General features: G+C 45.2%; 2 protein-coding genes across 5 annotated transcripts; both read right to left on the bottom strand.

Moving 5' to 3' along the window:
* Positions 1 to 1,318: 1,318 nt before the first annotated feature.
* Positions 1,319 to 13,146, bottom strand: arhgdia (Rho GDP dissociation inhibitor (GDI) alpha). Of its 2 annotated transcripts, none has more exons than XM_076987645.1 (6): positions 13,008 to 13,146; positions 4,201 to 4,390; positions 3,853 to 3,936; positions 2,795 to 2,871; positions 1,860 to 1,923; positions 1,319 to 1,701 (listed from the first exon to the last, which is right to left on the bottom strand). In XM_076987645.1, exons 2-6 carry the CDS (start codon positions 4,385 to 4,387, stop codon positions 1,502 to 1,504), a joined length of 612 nt encoding a protein of 203 aa, XP_076843760.1. In that variant the 5' UTR covers positions 4,388 to 4,390; positions 13,008 to 13,146; the 3' UTR covers positions 1,319 to 1,501. The 2 variants fall into 2 exon arrangements, with proteins under 2 accessions (XP_076843760.1, XP_076843769.1); XM_076987654.1 differs by lacking the exon at positions 13,008 to 13,146 and adding an exon at positions 11,852 to 12,115.
* A 1,210-nt stretch (positions 13,147 to 14,356) lies between these two features.
* On the bottom strand, positions 14,357 to 17,413 carry alyref (Aly/REF export factor). 3 transcript variants are annotated; one of them, XM_076987620.1, is made up of 6 exons: positions 16,985 to 17,413; positions 15,478 to 15,636; positions 15,222 to 15,369; positions 15,017 to 15,083; positions 14,748 to 14,934; positions 14,357 to 14,660 (listed from the first exon to the last, which is right to left on the bottom strand). In XM_076987620.1, exons 1-6 carry the CDS (start codon positions 17,234 to 17,236, stop codon positions 14,646 to 14,648), a joined length of 828 nt encoding a protein of 275 aa, XP_076843735.1. In that variant the 5' UTR covers positions 17,237 to 17,413; the 3' UTR covers positions 14,357 to 14,645. The 3 variants fall into 3 exon arrangements, with proteins under 3 accessions (XP_076843735.1, XP_076843719.1, XP_076843726.1); XM_076987604.1 differs by lacking the exon at positions 16,985 to 17,413 and adding an exon at positions 16,111 to 16,968; XM_076987611.1 differs by lacking the exon at positions 16,985 to 17,413 and adding an exon at positions 16,138 to 16,968.
* Positions 17,414 to 19,253: the final 1,840 nt, after the last annotated feature.

The raw sequence follows: 19,253 nt of genomic DNA, 5'->3' as shown, positions 1-19,253 counted from the left end.
CTGGGTGTGACGTCTCCTGTCTGCATGTAAACCTTTAGGGGAACGTGACTGCGACGCTTCAGAGGACCAGTGGAGCTCTGACGCCATCTCACCCACGCACACACCTCACTTAGAGTTTCCACTTTGTGTACGACACCTCTGTGGGGGGGTCACATCTTGGTAGAGCAGCTCATGATAATGATTGTTGGAGGCACAGTCAGTGATGTTTGTAATTCTTCAGTTGAGTATTTTAGTACATGAGGTCTGCAAGTAAAAACAGCCCTTTCCACGTTGATAAATCTCAGCACAAGGCAACGGACACGTCCCACAATAATCATCTGCCTGCTTTGGAAACATTTCGATGGACACAAACTAAACACACACAGAAAGGGTCCACAACCACCAGAAACGTACTTTCGGAATCATGGTCCAGCTAATGATGTACTGGTCTCTGTGTTTGGTCCATCCTGAACCCAGTCAAGTGGGTGTAATACCAGATACTGCTCGTGTGCAGTAGATAAGTAGGGGGGTAATGTGCAGAGCTTACACTCCAGGAGGGGAGAACTGAACTAAGCAATCTGATCAGATTTGAAAGTTTTACACTTCAAAAGGCAAATGGCTCCTCAACCTCTTGCTACAGGAATGAATTATTTAAGGCCACAATACGAAATGAATGGTGAAGAGAGTGAGCACACAGGAGTGAGAGCACACACAAACAGGCAGCCTGGTCTGCAGAGCTCCTCTAGTGGGCAGGATGTGAAGTTGCGTCTAACACCTCAAACAAACTTCATGTGCGTACACACACACACACACACCTTTACAAATGAGCAGACATGTGTACATGTGCTCCAGTGTCAGCTCTACAGACACCAGTGATGTACACGCGCTCTCTCAGACGCATCACCAGATGTTTACCGTCAGGGCCCCGGAGCAGGAAGGCCAGTGGCAACGCGCTAGCACGCTGTGCCATCTCCCGTTACTATCAAGGCAGATTGTGGTCTTTAAAAAGTTTAAAAAGAACAAAAAAAAGGCAGAAATGGAATGTGAAAAAGAGCAAACAGGACAGACGAGTGTGGGGCAAACTATGGGGCAAATCACCACCAGGGGAAACATATGGGGCAAAGACTTGAGGGGAGGGGCATGAAGATTACTCTTAACAGCCAAGTCAAAAGCATCCATGGGTCACCTTTTTGAAATTTTTTTTTCCTCTCATTTTTAAAAACTTTTATATACAAACAAAACAAAAACAAGATTAGGATGGAGCACGTTTCTGTTTGTTTTGTCACATATATGTTTTCAAGAAAAGCTTCTATACTCGGAGGAAGTGGGGCTGGGGGGGTGTGAGGGGGTGTGTGGGGCAGGAGGTGCTGGACGGAGTGGGAGAGCATGTTGTTTCCTGTGATTTAACCAGTTAATCCATGAGGATGAGGATGATGATGATGGGTATGGAAACAGGGAAGGGGGGAGGGTGGAGGAGTGTGGAGAGGAAGCATGACTTGCGTCTGGGTGGAGGAGGAAGCCTTTAGTCCTTCCACTCCTTCTTGATGTTGAGGTTCCACTCCCAGGACAGGTGGTCGTGCTTGTCGTCGTCGGTGAACTTGGACTTGATGTTGTAGGTGCCGCGTGCCAGCATCCCTTTGGGGGCTTCCTCCAGAGGGGTGAGGAACTCGTACTCGTTCGGCCGAGGCCCGTAGCTGCCCACCATGTAGTCAGACTTGTCCACTACACACAGGAGAGAGGAATCAGTTGCCTCCTAAACACGAGTGCACACTGCACACAGGCGTACGGCTGGGCTCTTCATTTAATACGAGAGGAACGTGTATATGAACTGAACTTGTTTAAAACATGGGGGGGGGGGGGGGGGGGGGGGGCAAACTTACACTTCACCCCTTTCCTGAAGGTCTGTTGTACGTACTTCAGTCCTGAGACGATCTCCTTGTTCACCTGGACAGGGTTACGGTGGGTTTTAAACATCACCAGCACAAACACCCAATACAAACACGTTAACTAAGCTGTATCCACTTAAGAGACTACATTCAGACTCCAGCACTCTTAACAGTGGCCCTCAAAATACATTTTCAACATACACAATACACTAAGTGGGACAGATGTACCCAACCAGCAGCATCTGGGCCATGCTTTACCCACACTGCCCCTAGTGGCTCGATAGTAGAATTACACACTCATCACCCTGCATGGGAGTCTGTTACACAAGTACATTTACATAACTGTTTATGTTGCAACATCCCTTAGTTGTAAAATTATTACAATTGCAACAAAAACCACCATAAGCATTCAAGAGACTGAACCACTGGTTTAAAGGGGCAGCTTCTTATGTATGACTAGTAGATACCTAAAACTGGGCTGTCACATGACGGTCCAGGTTAAAGACCACTAGTTTATTACGGCCACTAACTCAGTTTGTTATGACACTTTCAGCAATATAGGAATGTACGGTTTGTCAGCACCTAGCAGGCATAGACAAGCATCAGGAGTGGACTACATAATGTAGATCAACACAGGCAATGCAATGTAGCTCTGTCAGAGAGAGAAGGCTATCAACCGTCACAACAACGGTCACGATTGTCATCTGCTAGTTTGAGATGTTCTAGATGTTCCAAGAATGTTTGGTATTAAGTAAAGTGACATTCTTTCGATTCCTCTGGGGAAATTCACGCATTACTTCTTCGGAGATGTGTAGCAGCCCAAACTGGCTGAGTAGAGAGAGGCGGACTGGGTACAGATGCAACTCCATGGAGGAACTCGAAACCTCCAGGAAGGTGGTGCACCCAGGTGAATCCAACGGACAGCTCACCTTGAAATTGATCTTTATCCTGTACTCAACGCCCTCCTTCAGTATGAAGGACTGCTTCTTGAAGCTCTCCAGGTCACCTGAGGGAATACAAGCCCAGACATAACGTGGTTGGTACACATTCCAGAGGCACCTCTCTCATTGACTTCTCTGAGCCAAACTACAGCTGCCTTCCTCTGGGATTGGCACACGGCCACAGTATTCCCAATTACATCCGTAAGAGCTTAGAAATGGGGGGAAAACAACAACGAAAAACAAACAGTCAGCACTAGAATAAAAGAAAATGATTCCTGGCCTTTACAGTTGTACAGGTGAGAGGCATCACAGGGTAAACACAAAAAGAAGAAAAAAAAATCACTTTAAAAAACTTGGAAAAGGTTGATTTTAAATGAGTGCTTTAAAAAATTCTTTCTCTCCAAAGAAGGCAGGAGGCCAGGGTGCAGTTCAGGCATCTGTCCCACAGATGGCTCCACTCCCCTCCTCCTCCTCAGTCTCTAACCCTCACTGAACACCACCGCCTGGCAGGTTCGCTGCTTCCAACTGGGAATCTACGCTGTACCTTTGGAGAACCGCATAGAACAGCACAGCAGTTCACTACAGATACTCTAAAAGCACTGGACTGCAGACCACCCCTCCCTCCCCCCAGGACAAATCCAAATGGAGGTGGGGCTGCTCCCTCAGACACGGGGGGAGGTGCAGTGTTGCCCTACAGTGGGGTTAACATGGTTCATTACCAGTGGACAGAGTGAGGCTCATTAACTTTACCCAACACCCAATTCTGTTTTCACTTTATGTGAACTCAGGTCATTCCACAAAGCTACAACCATTACTCAACATAATGGGTTTAGAGCACCACAACAAAGAGCATGCTGGGTAAATGTAGTATAATGTAAAAGACATTACATGTGGAAGAAGGTCTGCACTAATTAAAGTGAAAGTAATGATGCAGGTTAATGGAATATTGCAGGGAGGCGGCCTGCACGTGGAGTATAAATGGAAACTCTGAAACCCACTCGATGTTTCCACCAGTCCACGTCCTCCGTTCAGATGCCCCAACTCACCTTGTAGGTCAAGGGTCAGGGGAGCAGGCGCCGCCTCACACATCAAAGTTAACCTGGTCACCTGGACGTTGGGGATACTGGGATCTGCGGAGGAAAACACCTGAACTTAGTCCTGAGACGTGCTGCAGATGAGTCTCAGTGTGAAGTTACAGTTGAGACCAGGTGTGTCCATAACTAGTTACTGGCATCTGAAGTGTTCATAACTACAGTTGTGTGTGTCCTGCTTGTATCTCAGGGGTCATTTGATGACCTGTGGTAGCCAGACAGGCTGCTGCCCCTCTAACACAACAGCTAATCTGGTGGTGTAGAGCGTGCAGCCCCACACGCGTGTGTGCGAGCGCCTCACACCTGCAGCCACCTCAGTGGAGCCCAGTAACGCCTCTTTGTACTTGCGCAGACTCTCATCGTCCTTGTCGAGCTCCTGGATCTCCTGCAGGGTCTTCTGCGCTGGGGGCTTGTAGTTCACGTTCTCGCCCTCCTCATTCTCCGCAGCGATGGCTGCCAGCTGCTCTGGAGTGGGCTCGTGCTCAGCCATGATCTACGCGCACACACACACACACACACACACACACACACGTTTAGAGCTTCGTACTAGAAGCTCAGACAGAGAATGTGTTGCTGTGGTAACTGGACAGCATTCAAAACCAGCGAAGACAACTAAAACATTTTTTAAAGTCCAGTTAGCAAAGGGGGTCACGATTCTAACCCTAAAACACCCCCCCCTCGATTCTTTCAGATCCCAACGATTCGATTCAAAAACGATTATTTTCCGATCAAAATCAAATCAAAACAAGCTACTCCGGTCTGCTGGCATGGAAGCAGAGTACATTTATTAAGATATTATAATTGTAAAGGTTTTATCAACATATTGAAATAATGTAAACACACAAAAGTAAATCCAAGAAAACTTGTCTGTTTGAGGCCGACACTCAGAACACTACATTAAACTAATAAAACTGTAGTAAAATAAATAAAATTGGTAGGCTTAGGCTAGCTGCCAGAACTGGCCATCACTCAAAAATTTTATTATACAAAAATACTGCTCTTTCTGTAAAAACTTGCTTCGTACAAGAATTAGGCTTAGGCTAGCTGTCCATTTCTGAGACCATGCCACTTCCAGAAACAAAATTACACGTTTTTCCTTAACAAATCACAAAAATATAAAAATATATGAAAGTGCTTCCAAAAATAAAAGTGCTGTTACATTAAATAAATGGGTAGGCTTACGTTAGCTGCTAGAACTTCAACTTCACAGATGAAAAATATATACAATATACTGTATTTTCTAAAAGCCACATATATTTACTAAACTGAATACATTTAACTGAACTGATCAGTTTCTGAACGGTGTCTAGCATTTCATGTGCGACAGTGTTGTGGCGAATTCCGACTCCCCTCATTTATCCGCATAAAGACGCTACAGATTATATTGTCGATTTACATTTCTATGCATAAATAAGAGCTAGACTTTAATTATCCATCACAGCAAACGGCATTATCTATGTCCAAAGACACAGTGGCTCAAGAGTGTTAATTATTTTAAATAAAATACACACTGGCTATAACGAAGTTCACCTCTGACCACGACTTCGCAGTATTACAGCAGTATTATGTCTAAATATCTAGTTAGGACAAAACTAGAGTGCTCAATGAACCAAGTTATTTTTATTTTAACTTTATTTTACCAGGAGTTATAATCACTGTAACTCCCGAATATCATCTGTAGCTTCTTTATGCGTGTGCAAATGATCAAGCCCATTCTTATCCGGGCCAGGTTGACGGTAAAATCTAAAGTGTTTCCAAATGGTTGCTTTTAAAGACTGCGGAGCCGTTTGGTCTTCATACTTTAGCGGCGCAACAACAAATACCGTACACTACACAACCCGCTGTAGCTTTACTAGCATGCCTGCACATAGTCAAAGCTGTTGCCTTGTTTTGCCTAGCACTACGGTGGCTGAGAAGGCACAAACGCACCAAAAAAAATCCATTTTTTGAAAATGAGATTACATTCTGAATCGTTCAATGTTAGAAACGCGATTCGAGCTCGAATCGATTTTTTCCTGCACCCCTAATGTGAGCTGCACGCCTGCCACAAAACCCTCGAACTCACGGCACCGTTCAAGGAACCTCTGTGCTTCCTACATCACCCTGGACACGGTCGGGTGCTTGTGGCCCGGCCCAGGAGTTTGGTGTCGGGGACACGCGCTGCATCACCTCCCCAGGTCCAGCTCACCCATGGTACCACCACCGGAGAAGGAAATAAAACAACGATTTGATTGGTCAGTCCCCTAGGACACATGTTCAGAACCGGTGAGGATTACCAAATGAGACAGGCGGAGAGATCAAAACAGAGAGCACCTTGTTTAAGTCTGCAGAGAACAGAAAACGCCCTCAACCTTTCTGCACATAACTAGGTTCATAAGTCATAACCCAGAAGGGAGGGACACAGCTGGTGAACAGCTGGCAGCCTGGTAATGCCAACAGAATGGGCAGGACCAGAGAAAAAATGCCCAGAATAAAAATAATAAACCTGTTGCACACACTAACAAAAGACCTCCTGAACAACACAGCCAAGCAAAACCGCAGAGCAGAATGAGGGCAGGACTGCTCGCCCACTCTAAACTCAGAGCAGGTCGATGTATCGATCTAGCTAACTTGGTTTCAAGCGTAACCGAAGCCTGGAAGGGCCATTTAGCTCGCAGATGGAGAGGAGATTGGAGAACTGAATATATTGTGGCTCTTTACCACTCGCCTCAGAGAGACCAATTCAGCCACCCCAACGTTCCCACGTGGCTCCAGTGAACTTGGGACCAGACCCTGTGAGCAATGAACCCCACATCAGATGTTTTGGGGGGCTGTGACGATCGGCAGCCTGAGGGAGAACAAGACAGTTTCGTATCATCTTTTCTTAAGACACCGAATGATCCAACGCAAGCTTTGTTAGAAGATCAGACAGCCCCATTAAACAGCAGCCATGTCCACAGAGCAGCCAGCCCACACCTTCCATATGGTGCTGCCAGCATGAGACTCTTCTCTCTCCCTCTACCTCTCCCTCTCTTCCCCACAGCCAGCTACTCCGTGTCCCCACGTTACCAGCACAGATGTCATTAAACTCCCAGTGAAAGGTTTCTACCATTAAAACACTGAAACCATCAGCCCAACAGGTCCACCATCTCAACACAGATCAGGCGTGTTTCTGAGAAACAACCGTCTTAGTATGATGATTGAATCTGGGATTATAGCTAATGAGGCTTCTTGGGTCCAAAGTGAAGGGACGTAGATGGAGAGGACAAACTGACACACAAAAGAGACCTCGCTGGGACTAATGAACACCCCCCTGAGACTGAATTATCCCTGCAATTAGCAAGGGGGGGAGGTGTGGGGGCGGAGTCGTCTCAGCACACAATCACAGGATCTTAATACTGAGCGCACCCCCCCCCCCCCCCCCCTCATTAGCTTAGCCTGTGTATTTAAATTGCCCTCCACTGAGGGGTGAAGCAGGTGTAGATGATACAACCTTCCTGCTCCGTGTCAGTGTCTCATTTATAATATTGTGCCTCACTTCATAGTCGTGTAAAAGAACTTCGTCTTTATGAACTTCGTAATGGCTTGTCCATTATTCTAGTCTAGATTCAAGCCATCATCAAGCTGTAGTCAAGTTTTCTTTCACTGAAAATACAACCTTGGACTGTTTTTGCAGTAATTTGCTCATCTTTGATTTTCATTACAGGTCTACAGTTTACTTATTGTAAACCACACTGGAAAATGAGAGCAAACCGTACCATCGAAGACACGTAGGGGGTGAGATTAAATATTTAAACAACTTTGCCAAATAAGAAGCAGCAGACAAACGAGACTTAAATATAACGACTTCAGACTGGACAAGGACAGTCATTTTCAGTTGGTTTGGAGGACAATTTTTTCTTTATGTTCTACCTTTTCCTCGTTCCTGATCCAGGCCAGGTTCCTTGCCTAATAAGGACACACAGAAGAACACAGTAACTGGGCCAAGAGTGTGATGAAGATGATCACAGGACCAGACCAGAGTTTAGGGTTTTGCTGTTAATTAAGGAATGGCTCCAAGTCCCCAGAGAGAGGAAGAGTGCTGGTTCATGGCTATGCAGTTCCTCTTTCTCTCCACCATTTCATTTCTCCAAAAAAGACATTATATACTCATTTGAATTCACTAAACTCTGTAAAATTAGGTTCTGCAGCTCAAACACCAAAGTACTTCAGTTACAACCCTCATTTCCACACTTGAAAATTGTCTGATGTTTTCAAATAAATGGCAGAAATCTAAACTCTGACCTTTAATCCAAAACTCCCGTCCCCTGCAGAGATTCACCCTTTCAGTCATGGATCACAGGGACGCAGTGACACAGTTCAAAAGAGCGGCACTACACACACAGAGGAAGAACACACACAAAGGAAGGCAACAGAGCCTGCACACACACAAAGGTGTGTGTGCACCGAATGTGTGAGGATGCACACACGCTCGAGTGTGTACGTGAGTGCACTGAACATGTGAAACTGCACACAAGCGAGGGTGTGTGCAGAACAAGTGTGTGTATCAGTCAGCAGGAGCGGGTGAGATGAAGCCACACAAAGTCCTCCAGGTTAAAAGGGCGGGTACGTGTGCAGATCTAAACACACAGAACTCTGGCTTCAATAAAGCTCAGAGCAGAGGACTCAGAAAAACAAGGAATGATGCAAGAGGACTGGCTCAAATACAAACAATATGCATTATTATTTCAACATTATAATAAAGGCACAAGGAGGGAAAAGGACCAGCAGTTTTTTCACGAGATATTTGTGACCAAAATGTAGAGCGGTTACATTTACATGATTACAGAGCGACTTACAATTGTGAATATTTCCAAACACAGAACCTATAGTGTTGTTCATGGGAATCTTGTTCAATTAGTCCCTCAGACACCCAAGTTAATGTTGGTGTTCCACATGGTTATACCAAATTATAACTATAAAGTGTCAGAGGCAATATTTGAGGTAATTCAAGTCATTTGGCGTGGAAGCGGATATATTTGGTGTGGGCTACTGTGTGGGCGTTGTAAGGGTAATATCGTTTTCGTGTACTGGTTGGTTTTACTCCTTGAACATAGTAATCATCCCCAACAGTGACTGTTCCTAAACACTTGGGGGATGGATTCTCTCCCACGCTTCTTACTGGCAAAGTGTGAACACCGTCACTGCCTGATGACTCATGGTGCGTTTAATTCACTTCCATCAGGACCATGTCTTCATTACCAGAGGTGCAAGGCCGTTCATAAGAGGAACACTTATACCTCTTTGTCTCAAACAGCTCGTTCAAACCATCTCTTACCATCCTTGCTGCCCTTCTAATTGCCCTGAGGTGCTAATTAAAGTTGTGCTGATTAACTGATGGATTAGCTTGAGATGCTATAGGAAGCAAAGCCTGTTTGGCTAAATGCAGCTCTTACTGTAACCTTCCCTACATAACGCATCCCAGCATGCACTATTTAAATGCTTCACACCGACTCAATTGTGCCACTTCCTCCTTCGTCTTTTCCTCGGAAGGAAAAGCAGCGAGACGGCACACGTGACTCGTCAGTGCGGAGGAGACAGGCGACGCCTCACGTCTCAGAAGCGGATCTGACCTCTTTAGGCAGTATCGCTCAGATTTTTGCCTGTGGCTGACAGTGTGAAACACAAACACACACTTAGTCTCACCACTTCATGTCTACACAAACAATATATTAATTGATCATGCTTTTTTTTTTACATTTCTTTATCAATCGGAATGTGAATATCACAATAAGCATCATAATTCCACAAGAAAATACACTGTAGGCTTTAGAAATTGAAAAATTCACTATTTTTAGAAATCCAATAGCCCAGAAACACACTCCCACTTTGACCACAACTGTATGGATGAAGTGCTTGCTCACTCTTTACACTAAAGTTGCGAACTGTCTGTACCAACAGTCCTGCCACGGACCATCCTGATCAGATGGTTCTGCCAAGCGACCTGCAAACGTCATGTCTAAAATAACAGAACAAAGCAGGATGAGGCCTGGAATGAACAGAACCAGGGCTCCCTGTGTCAGCAAAGGGGCCACTGCCCTCCTCCTGGAAGGGGGAGGGGTAAGGAGGCAGTGCTGCCCTAGCAACCGCCCTACAAGACACCCTCCACCCCTCGGTCGCTTCTAGCCCCAGAACGCGTCAGCCGTGCTGTCAGCACTGCCCCCCAGACGGTATATCGATGAAGGAAATGCAATCACTTCCAGGCTGATGAGAGCAATACAGATGGATATATAGCAGAGCTGGAGGATCTGGTGAACGTCAACTCAATCACGGGGCTGTAATCCTCAGCCAGAGACGTGCACAGAGGACATGGAGTTCCTGTCAGGAGCTCACAGTAAAGAGAAACAAGAGCAGAGCATAGTGAGCAGGTCCAGAGCTCATTCAGACGGTGCTCGGCAGAGTCACGGGGGCGGCACTGAGCCGTGAGCGGAAACGCGCTCAGGGTGACGCAGCATTGCGTGATTTCTGCTTCCTGATTCTTCTGCTTCCTCTGCCAGAACTCTTCAAGCTCTTTTACAGATAAAGGTTTTGATCCAATCACTGAGAATACACTTGAACAGTAGTGGAAAAAGGGCACCAATGTTTGCTACTGTGCTATAATAAATCAAGCCTTCGTGTGTTTAGAGGAGCCTTTTACAGAAATATCCAACATTGTGTCTTGAAAACACATTTTTAAATAAATCAGAACATAATATGCGACAGACTAATGCTCATCATTCATAAGTTATCTAAACAAATAATGTTAATTTAATCTGGGAAGTAAAGTTCCATGGTAACAGTACTGCGCAGTAAAGTACATAATTAATGAACAAGCAAACGCAGAATGCATCAATTAAGATTCATAAGTGAGGTACCATTATTGGTCGTTTTGTAACAGAGTGGTCCAAACAGCAGATCCCCCATGTGCACCGAGCACAATATTCAAATACAGATCAGTAACGGCCTGTGAAGATATTTACTCCATCCATAACTGCCATACACATCACTTAGATGATGCAGTAAAAGAAAACGGGGTCATGGATCCAATATAGGACACTCTTCTGAGTTTGTTCTCTAGAGACTATTTCTCTGAACAAAATAACTATTTAATTTATTGAGCAGGTAGTCCATTGTAGTTTAAATTATGCAGAAATTGACAATACATGTTCAGACAGAAATTCCTTAGCCAGAGCTGCATAAATCATCTCTGAGACCAGAAGTGATTCATTTGGAATAAGATAATTTGTAAAAAAAAAAAAACATTTTTAGGAAAAGACATGCTTCCACCATACATTCAGTTGTCGTAGCTAATTTGCAGAGGGCACCCCAAGTTCTGACATGAAGTACACAGCAAGAACAGCTAATGAACCGTCATGTGTTGTCATGTGTGTCAATTATTAGGCAGTTAAATGTGTGTGCCCCCTCAAACCATGCAGGAAGAAGAGAATTCAGATTTGCGTGTTTATGGGGGCATCAACGTAGTATCTACTTTATGGTCGTAAGTACGCGCATATCAACACGACTTTACAAGATTAGTATAGTCAAATCTATTTTAATAAGCTCAGACAAATACAGCAGTTAAAATTTAATCGCAATTTTCCCCATATGTGTAGCTTGACTAGGAAAATAAGTTAAAGTATTGGAACAACGCGCAGACACCGCCCCGCACTTCCTCCGAGAGAAACGACTAGAACCTCCACCGCACGCGCCGCGGGCAGGAAGACGGAGCTGGGCTCGCGGGCTCGGCTGCAGCACACACAACACCAGAGCACCCCCTCCATCTCTCCCTCGTTTCTGTGCGTGCATATAAATTTATATGCAAATGTTGAATCTAAAGTTCGTAAAGCAGCCTTAGCGCAAGTTCAAGATCTCTGATGTCTCAAACTTAAATCACGGCAACACAGCGTCAGTATTAATGAAATCACAGAAACAAAAAACGAGATCAGCTTATTCAAACCCGTAGACGTAGTCCGTCTAGTTTGGCGCTACAAAGTGAATCCAGATCGATGAATAACCGTGAAGGAGCAGTTAGGACTAACAGGAGACCCGCAGCGTTGACATTCAGCTACTTGTTCACTTCAACAACACAGGAAGTCGCTTCTTATCTCCCAGCTCGACAGCCAAGTTAGCCTAGCAGGCTCGTCCATGAAACTGGACCACACCACACGGCCTCAATGTAGGACGCTGGGAGAAGTTAGAGGAACATCAACTGTTGATGCCGGAACCCAGTGAAGATCACAGTAGTGTGGCTGTATAACTAATACGGGTTACACTGCAGCGCCTGCTCACTTCCGCTCATCCGCTCAAGACCTCAAGTTCACCATTCTTGGACCTCGGTTGGAATAGTTCATCTCTACCTCACCCCCGACCTCACCCTTTCACCCCCTACCTCACCCCCCCCCCCTAGCTAAGCTACCCGTGGTAGTATCTGACACGCAGCTACCTCGCTAACTACACTGATCCTCCGTTACCGAGCCGTCCCTCCAACACAGACCCACTCATGTTATACGAGACCAAACGGCTCCGTGTGGGTGACGGCCTCACGTTCACTCCCTGCGCGGTCACACAAACTTCACCACACTCCACATTGAGACACTAAACACACCGAAGTGAGAGTGAGACACTAAACACACCGGAGACACTAAACACACCGGAGTGAGAGTGAGACACTAAACACACCGAAGTGAGAGTGAGACACTAAACACACCGAAGTGAGAGTGAGACACCGTCACGGTGGTGAATGTGGCCGGACCGTCGTCTGATTAGCCTCCTAGCACGCTAGACGACACAATACCGGCCACTCCGTCCGTGTGGCACCCAGCAGCTCACAGCCGGACCGCGGACAACTCACGGCGCTCGTCGCCCCACCGACCGCGGGACCGAGACGGGACCGCGGCGCTGAGGTAACCGCCATCTCGGTGTCCCGACGCGGGCGAGGCGGGCCAGCAACTTCAGCCGTGTGAAGTTAGTCACCCCGCCGACGTTAGCTCGATAGCTCTCCACACACAAGACCAGTCGGGACCGACAAAAACTCAATTACACTGTAAACCGCGGTCGAGTGTCCTCGGAATATTTAATATTTTCGGGTTTTTTTTATTAATAAATCTTCTTACCGTTGAAGTGCGGGAACTGCGGGTCGCTAGGCTAGCGCGAGCGATACTGACTTTTCAATGGCGCGACGAGGGAGCGGCGATGTCAGCGCGCGCGACACGCTTCCGGGAATAGCGAAGCGCGAGAGTGCGCACGTGCGTGTGCAGGAAATGTTTCTTCGCATGCGCAGAAATGTTTGGGCCGTATGAATGATCCGAGTCTTCCCATACAGTAGATGTGTTGAATTGAGCTAGTTTAAGTTCAGAGTAGTTTAGTAGTTTCAGTTTAGAGATGTCGCAGCATGCGAATAAATTCGGCATTTCGTGTCTTTAAATTAAATGAAGCTAAACTGAATTTGCCACCTTGATTTGATTTGTATATATATTAACATTTTATCTTGCAATTCAGATGCAATTTACATGTTTACGGTTTGCATTCACAATAGTTTAAAATGCATTCTGCACCATCTTTTGGATTAATTTGTAAGGTCATGAGAGTAAACGGACAGCATCAACTCCCAGCTACACATTTTCACGTCTATCCTCACGTCTCCATATATTTCAACAGGCACGCAGACGTGATGCAGTATCTGTGATTGGGGTCTTCGCTAATAATTTATATGCTGCATTTTGTGTTCATTTCTTATAAATGTAATATCTTCCCGTTGTTTGGACCTGCTGGGCATGAGAACTGTTTAACAGTAGTAGCTGGCGTTTAGACACTTTTATGCTTGAACGTCCCCTAATGTACATCAGAAAACGTAATCCTAAAAGTGATGGCACATAAACCTTCCATAAAACGGAACTAATCGGCTACATAGAAAATGGGAGGGCCACCCCAGCGAAGCAAGTGTCTAATGCTCTTGCCATAAAGTCTATGGTTAAGTGTGACCGACATCTAGTGGACAGAATGAAAAAGGAGCTAAAAGAAAATTTAAATTTTGCATCTTGCATACATTAAGAGGTTTTGATCTAATTAATGTATTTTCATATATATATATATATATATATATATATATATATATATATATATAAATAGAATAAAACTTGTGCCAACATCAACCCAGAATTCACTTATTTTGGATACAGATACATCGATGTACTTACAAAGAACTTTAAGCAAAGCCCACACTTAAGGTCATCTCCATTTTCAGCATTGCACAGTACACCTGAAGACTTTTAAAGCACGATTTATATTTGAGTGAATTACATCAAGCAGTAAAACTACAAAAACAATCTGCCAAATCAGTTACAACAGCTTTGAGAAAGCTATTTTAACAGTGCCACTCATCAACATTTGTACAAAAACAGACTTCAAACTTGTGCAACAGCTGTACATTATTCATATACAAAACGAAGAGGCATTGAGAGTATACCATGTACTGCAGGTTTTATTACAATGATCTACAAAGGGAAGGTAAAGACAAGCACCCCCCAATCAAATCCTACAGTCAGACCAGGTTTTCAAAAAAGGAACTAAAAACAAACCAAAAGTAGGTAAAAAACACTTCGCAGCATTTAAAATGAGAAAGATTGGTACACAAGTTTAAATCGCATCTGAATACATTTAAGTGTAAAACGTCTGGCATGTTCAAAGCTGTAACCATTGCGACCGCTCGCCCGTGTGGGAAGAGGAATGCAGGCCAATGGAGTCAGGAACATTTAGCTGGTGTCCATCTGTGAAAGAGGGCAAGAGGTCATTTTAAACCATATATTCATTTCAGCCCGTACACTGGTGAGAAGAAGCAGGTGAACACAGCGTACCCTAGCGTTGTAGGCGTCTAGCTGGGCGTCCAGCTCCTCCGCAGAGAGCTGCTGTTTGTTGTTTCCCCCTCGCCCTCCTCTTCCACGACCCCGGAGCCCTCCAGCACCACGGCCCCCGCGACCTCTCTGGATGCCAAAGCCTCCCATTTTACTTCTGTTGATGCCTCCTCCGCCTCCACGATTCAACCTGGAAAAACAGGAGCCATGAATTTCCACCATAAAACCAGCGATTGAGAAAGCACGTTTGTGTGCGAAGAATCACTGCTTACCCCTGCATTGGAGTTCGTCTCTGTGCGTCGATCTGTGATGTGACTAACTGTATGTTCATTGGACGACCTGAACACCAAAAAAGCAAGTATTAACAACTCCAGTAAAAGCAAAAAGTAAAACACAAGCAAATCTGCCATTTTAAACCTGCCTAAAACAGTAAATTAATGGGAATTGTGAATTAAATCGGCACGTTTCATAGCTCACCATCGAGGGGAACACCATTGTACTGCTTCATTGCTTTGAGAGCATCTGCTTTCCTTTCAAAGTGGACGTCTGCAGTGCCGAGACTACGTCCCGACCGATCGTAATGGACCGCAGCCTTTTTCAATGTGCCAAATTCCGCAAAGAGTTCCTGTGGAAGGGGAGGAGTGTTGATTATTCCTTACAGACGTGTTTAAGTAGTACCTTTTAAAAAATTACCAAAATAACATACTCCACAGTAAAAAATATATATATATACCTGAATGTCTGCGTCAGAGACGCCAAAGTCGAGATTGGATACAAGAAGTTTTCCCCCAGTTTCCACACCTGCTCCTCCTCCACCACCTCCAACTCCAGCCGTGCCACTGTAGCCATTGTCGAACAGGTCATGCTGCCATTTGTCGGGGAGTTGTTTGGGCTGCAACAGACGAGAGAGAACGCACCTGCTGACTTCGGAGCCCGTCTGCCACTGCCTGTCCACTGGGCTGGGTGCTGGGGCAAGCAGGGGGTGCCGCCCCATGAGGCCAGGGGCTTCCAGTTCACTCACTGCCTTTTCCACCAATCCCTGCCCACCCCATCACTACAAACAAGTAAACCAATGCAAGGAAAGAGGGCAACATGTACAAGACTATCCAGTGAGTTTATGGATGATAGATCAGTGCAACAGACTAAAAAGTAAAAGGAACTGAATTCCTAATTTCTGTTGTATTCCCCGATTCACAACTGCACAAATAAAGGGCATAGAAGTTATCTAGGCTAAGTACAGCTCCAAAAATTCATAAAACTGTAGTCATGGAAATACCAATTACAAGCAAAAATTGGCAATTAAGCCCATGAGTGTTACTACTGCCATCAGTTAGCCTATCGTTAAGCTCCGGCGTCTCTTGCCCACCCGATAGGTAGCAACTAGCTCGCAAACCATCAACAGTCCCGAGTCTCTCGCCGTGAACTCCAGCGGGCCTTCCCGAGGTGGACGCTCCGGGGGGGACCGAGCTCTCCGGCGTGAGGCGAGGCGCAGTAGTCCAGTGAAGGGGGTAGAAATGTCCATCAGGGAGTTGTGCTTCTGAGCCCATTGTGAGCACTGAGCGTCCATTTTGAAACCTCGCCATTTTGACAAACGGCTCGATATGGTTACACAAGCTCTCTGTGCTACTCTAGATACCGACTGGGATGTTTGAGTGTTGGTCGACCAAGAGGTCAGTGGGTCAGTGTCCATTCCCTCCTGCACACCAACACACACACGTTACCTAACACTGCACTTAACTATAGTGAACACGGGCCCCTCCCAGACAAAGGACTCCACCAAAAAAGGCAGGCCGTGTTCAAAACTTCAAACTGAATAAAAAAAACGTTGAAATCTTCAGCCCACGTCGTCGGTGGTTTCTGAGGCGTTCGGGCGCTGAATGGTGGAGGTTGTAGGAGACACGGACCGAGAGAAGCGCCATTTCACTCATAAAGGAGGCGATGTATCCAAAATGGCGCCGGTGCTGTAGGCTATCGGGTTAGCCACGATGTAGCCGCGCCAGCCCCATCCGCTCCGCACTCTTTTGTGTGATAAAACGGGTTTAGGGGGAGAAATAACATTATGCACAACACATCCTTCTCAACTTAACCGCCAACTTAACGAGCCTCTCCACATTACATCTCCAGAGAGACTCCAGGGGCATGTAGTGTGGCCGACCCGCGGGCTCGCTAGCAGGCCTAGAAAGAAAAAAAAGGACTTTCTGTTTTCTCCTCTTTCTCAGCCAACTCTCTCTTTCTCCTACCCTGGTGTACGGCGTAGGTCTGCTTCTGCCGCGGCTCAGGCTCTGGCGATTCCTCACGGGGCCTGATCCTCCGCCGCGGCCTCCAAAGCCTCCGCCTGTATTTCCGAGACGCCCGGCGCCTCCGCCGCGGCCCCCGGCGGCGCCTCCCCGGCCACGGCCGCCTCTTCCCCCGCGGCCGCCGCCTCCACCCCCCCTCTGTTGCTTATTCTGCTTGATGATGTCGTCCAGTGACATATCCATCTTGTCGACCATTATTTAGTTTCGTTAATGCTAATACCACCGCGGACTAAAAAAAACGAGCCTGTAAACTACCGCGCTGCCCCCAGTCAAACCTTTAACTCGGCCAAGGAGACGAACAGGCGCCTTTACGGTCCTTATAACGAGGAGGCGAGAGCGCGCGAGTCTCTCCGCTCTCGCGCAACCAATGACGTCGCTCCAATGACGAGGAGGCGAGCGCGCGCGCGAGTCCTTCCGCTCTCGCGCAGCCGATGACGTCGCTCCAATACCTGTTGTGAGTTCTCTGAAGGATCAGTAACTAAAATTTAATTACACTAAAAATTACACTAAAATATTTAATCGCACTAAAATATTACATGTGCTTACACCTATCCTAATGTTATTTTATGTTAGAAATCCGAACTTTCAGTACTTTATTTAAACCAGTTATGGGAAATCTGGTTTAAATCACAATAGGCCTGCTTGTGAAATGAAAAACTTTTCTTTCTGTTTACCAATATGTTTAATTTTTTCATGTTGTGTCCAGCTTGTATGTTTTTAGCACTTTTGTGGTACCGTCCTTAGTATAGAAGCAATAAACACAAACAAGGAAAGCCTAAAATGACTCATGTTTTTTGTGCAATTTTAGTAGAGATTATATCAAAGGGTAGAATCCTATCATGTTTGTTTTTACTAGTATTATTCTTCTTTTTGAATGAACACGAACATACATACGAGAACACATGCCTCTTGATGATGGGATTGGTAAACCACAGAATGAAATTGTATTATTTACTGTTTTACATTTTGTGATTATGTAAATAACTTTAAAAATGAACAAAAATCACCATTTTGAGAAGTATCTAAACGATCATCTTATGGTGACATCTAAACACATCAACAGATTTTAAACCAGCATCCATTTATGCAGTGAATAGGGGTGTAAAGGTATACACTACTACAGCCTACTACATATGTCTACATACTACTACAGCCTACTACATACATCTACATACTACTACAGCATACTACATACATCTACATACTACAGCATACTACATACATCTACATACTACAGCCTACTATATACTTCTACATACTACTACAGTCTACTACATACATCTACATACTACTACAGCATACTACATACATCTACATACTACAGCCTACTATATACATCTACATACTACTACAGCCTACTATATAGTAGTATATAATACTACAGCCTACTACACACTACTACAGCCTACTATGTACTACTACACATTACTACATACTTCTACATATTACTACTCGCATACTGATCAGTATCACAAATCAGTATCCAGTAGCAGTATACAACCAAAATGAATTTTTCCAGTATGCAAAAGATCCCCGGATGATATACTACATGATATACTACATGATATACTACATCTGCAACTGCTCACTTGTATTCACTGCTTTAAAATGAGACAGTCCTCTAACCACTGCTAGATAAAATCTGTGAACTATTTAAATAGTGTTTTAAAGCCTGTTAACTAAATTTCCTATCAGAGGCTACTGTCAGGATAATTATCAGTATTATGTGGTAATTATGGGTATTACTACAGTAAATTGACAATTGCTTATTGGTAGGGACAGACTATATTACAGGCACTGCACAAAAGGCATTTGAGTAAGTTAACCAAGTGTATGGGCAAGAGTAGGAGACAAAGTGGATCATACCTTTTGTGAGGCAATTCCTTTGTTGTTGTTAAATTATATAGATATAAATAATAATATATAATATTTAATCATATATTTTATATGGTGTTAACATTTTTCAGCTTATTAGAGACAAATGTCCATTACAAAAACGACTTTTTGCTCGTATGTTTATGGGTGCTGGGACTCAAGTTAGTTGAGCACCCTCGGGTGGCACAACCACTAATGGGTACCAACCTCCTGAAGGGCGGAGACAAGACAACACAAACACAGCCGCCGCCCACGGAGGTAGCCACCAGGGGGCACCACCCCCCGCCCGCCAAGCTGCGTCTCGCGACCAGGAGCAGCAGCACAGACAAACCAAAGG

Source organism: Brachyhypopomus gauderio, chromosome 2 (genome assembly GCF_052324685.1).
Source record: "Brachyhypopomus gauderio isolate BG-103 chromosome 2, BGAUD_0.2, whole genome shotgun sequence".
Taxonomy (NCBI): domain Eukaryota; kingdom Metazoa; phylum Chordata; class Actinopteri; order Gymnotiformes; family Hypopomidae; genus Brachyhypopomus; species Brachyhypopomus gauderio.
Note: the sequence above shows the minus strand (reverse complement) of the source record. Positions and strands in the feature narration are given on the sequence as shown.